General features: G+C 54.3%; 1 protein-coding gene across 1 annotated transcript in view; it reads right to left on the reverse strand.

Moving 5' to 3' along the window:
• Positions 1-650, reverse strand: part of Nyx (nyctalopin) — a 3,560-nt gene extending 2,910 nt beyond the window's left edge. The window contains exon 1 of the mRNA XM_013509209.1: positions 3-650. Coding sequence (XP_013364663.1) covers positions 3-650 — 648 coding nt within the window. The remainder of the gene's footprint in view (positions 1-2) is intronic.
• Between the last annotated feature and the right edge of the window lie 1,019 nt (positions 651-1,669).

The raw sequence follows: 1,669 nt of genomic DNA on the forward strand, positions 1-1,669 counted from the left end.
ACGCTGAACAGGCGACAGGCGGCCAGGTCGAGGTGTCGCAGGCGGCCGAGCGCGGCGAAGGTGCGTGCGTGCAGGTAGCGCAGGTCGCCGTTGTGCGCCAGGCGCAGCTCGGCCAACCAGGACAGACCCTTGAAGGCGCCGGGCGTGATGAAGGAAAGGTTGTTGTGGCGCAGCGACAGGCGGTGCAGCGACGGCAGCGTGCCGAAGGCGCGCTCGCCCAGGATGCGCAGGCCGTTGCGGTCCAGGTCGATGGAGGCCGCCTCGCACGGGAACTCGGCGGGCACCCGCAGCAGCCCCGCGCGGTCACAGCGCACGGAGCAGCCGCGCTCCGCGTTGCTGCAGCTGCAGGCGGCCGGGCAGGCGCGCAAGCAGGACTCGGTGGCCCGGGTGCTGGGCAGGCCGAGGACCACCGCTGGCAGGAGAGGGGCAGGAGGGAGAAGAAAAGACAAAAAGGGAGCAGCAGTCAGCCAAAGATCACCCCAGGGCACAGAACGCAGGCCCTGCACCAGGGTCTCCTTAGTCCTGCAGTGGCCACGTCCCGCCTCTGCCAAGGCTCGAAGGTGTCCCCACCTACAACGCACTTTCCTTCGCTTTGGTTTCCACTTACCTAAATCAGCACATCTCGTGCTTAATCCCCGCCACGGACCCATCCCAAACTCCCGCGGCCTGCATCCTCGCTGTATGCTCCCAGAACGTGGCCTCGAGGGTTTCCAGCATGCAAGCTAGCAGGGTTGCTGACGCCGGCACTGTGGCCTACGCGTAGGCCTGTGCTGCGTGATACGGTGGCCACGAGCCACATAGGCTACTGGGCATTAGAAATGCGGCCAGCCCGTCAGTGCAGACGATGCACCAGATCTGAGTCTTAATACCAAAGAGTAAAATATCACATCAATAATTTTTGCAATGATTGGGGCCAGGGATATAGCTCAGTGGCACCGTGTCTGCCTAGCAAGCACAAGGTCATGAGTTTGATTCCCAGTTCCGAAAGAAAAAAAAAAAATCCAGATTTTAAAAATAAATAAATAAAATTTAAAATATAAAAAGTGGGGCCGGGGACATAGCTCAGCGGCATAAGCGCCTGCCTGGCAAGTACAAGGTCCTGAGTTCAATTCCCGGTACCAAAAAAAAATAATAATAATAATTTTTGCAATGATTGCATGTTGAAATGTTTTTGTGGGGAGAACTGGGGATGGAACCCAGGGGCTGCGGCATCTTAGGCAAGCACCCTACTGCTGAGCTACATCCCTAACCTTGAAATCCTATGTTAGATATACTGGGTTACATAAAATATTCACATTAATGTCAGCTGTCTCTATCCTTTTTAATGTGGCTACGTGGAAAATGTACGCATGTGGGGCTTATCTTGCTAGCGGTGCTATTGGCCTCTCTCACCCTGAGAATCCAATTCCTGCAAACTCCCACTGAGTAAGCTAAGCCCTAGACAAGGAAGAAGTGGGGGGCCAAGGAGGCTGGAAATGAAAAAGACGCCTACCAGTCTTTTTTCCTTTTGTACCAGTCGCTAAAATTAAACCGTAAGGACAGCATACTAAAAAGGCTTCTCACACTTCCCAGGAGAATCAGTTATGGATACTATGCAGGTAAGGTCCTTTCACCAGCCTGTGCTCCCTAGGAACTTTTTTTACATCATCTTATGAAAGAAAAGTGCTTA

Source organism: Chinchilla lanigera, unplaced genomic scaffold (assembly GCF_000276665.1).
Source record: "Chinchilla lanigera isolate Chin_1 unplaced genomic scaffold, ChiLan1.0 scaffold00164, whole genome shotgun sequence".
NCBI classification, from domain to species: Eukaryota; Metazoa; Chordata; class Mammalia; order Rodentia; family Chinchillidae; genus Chinchilla; species Chinchilla lanigera.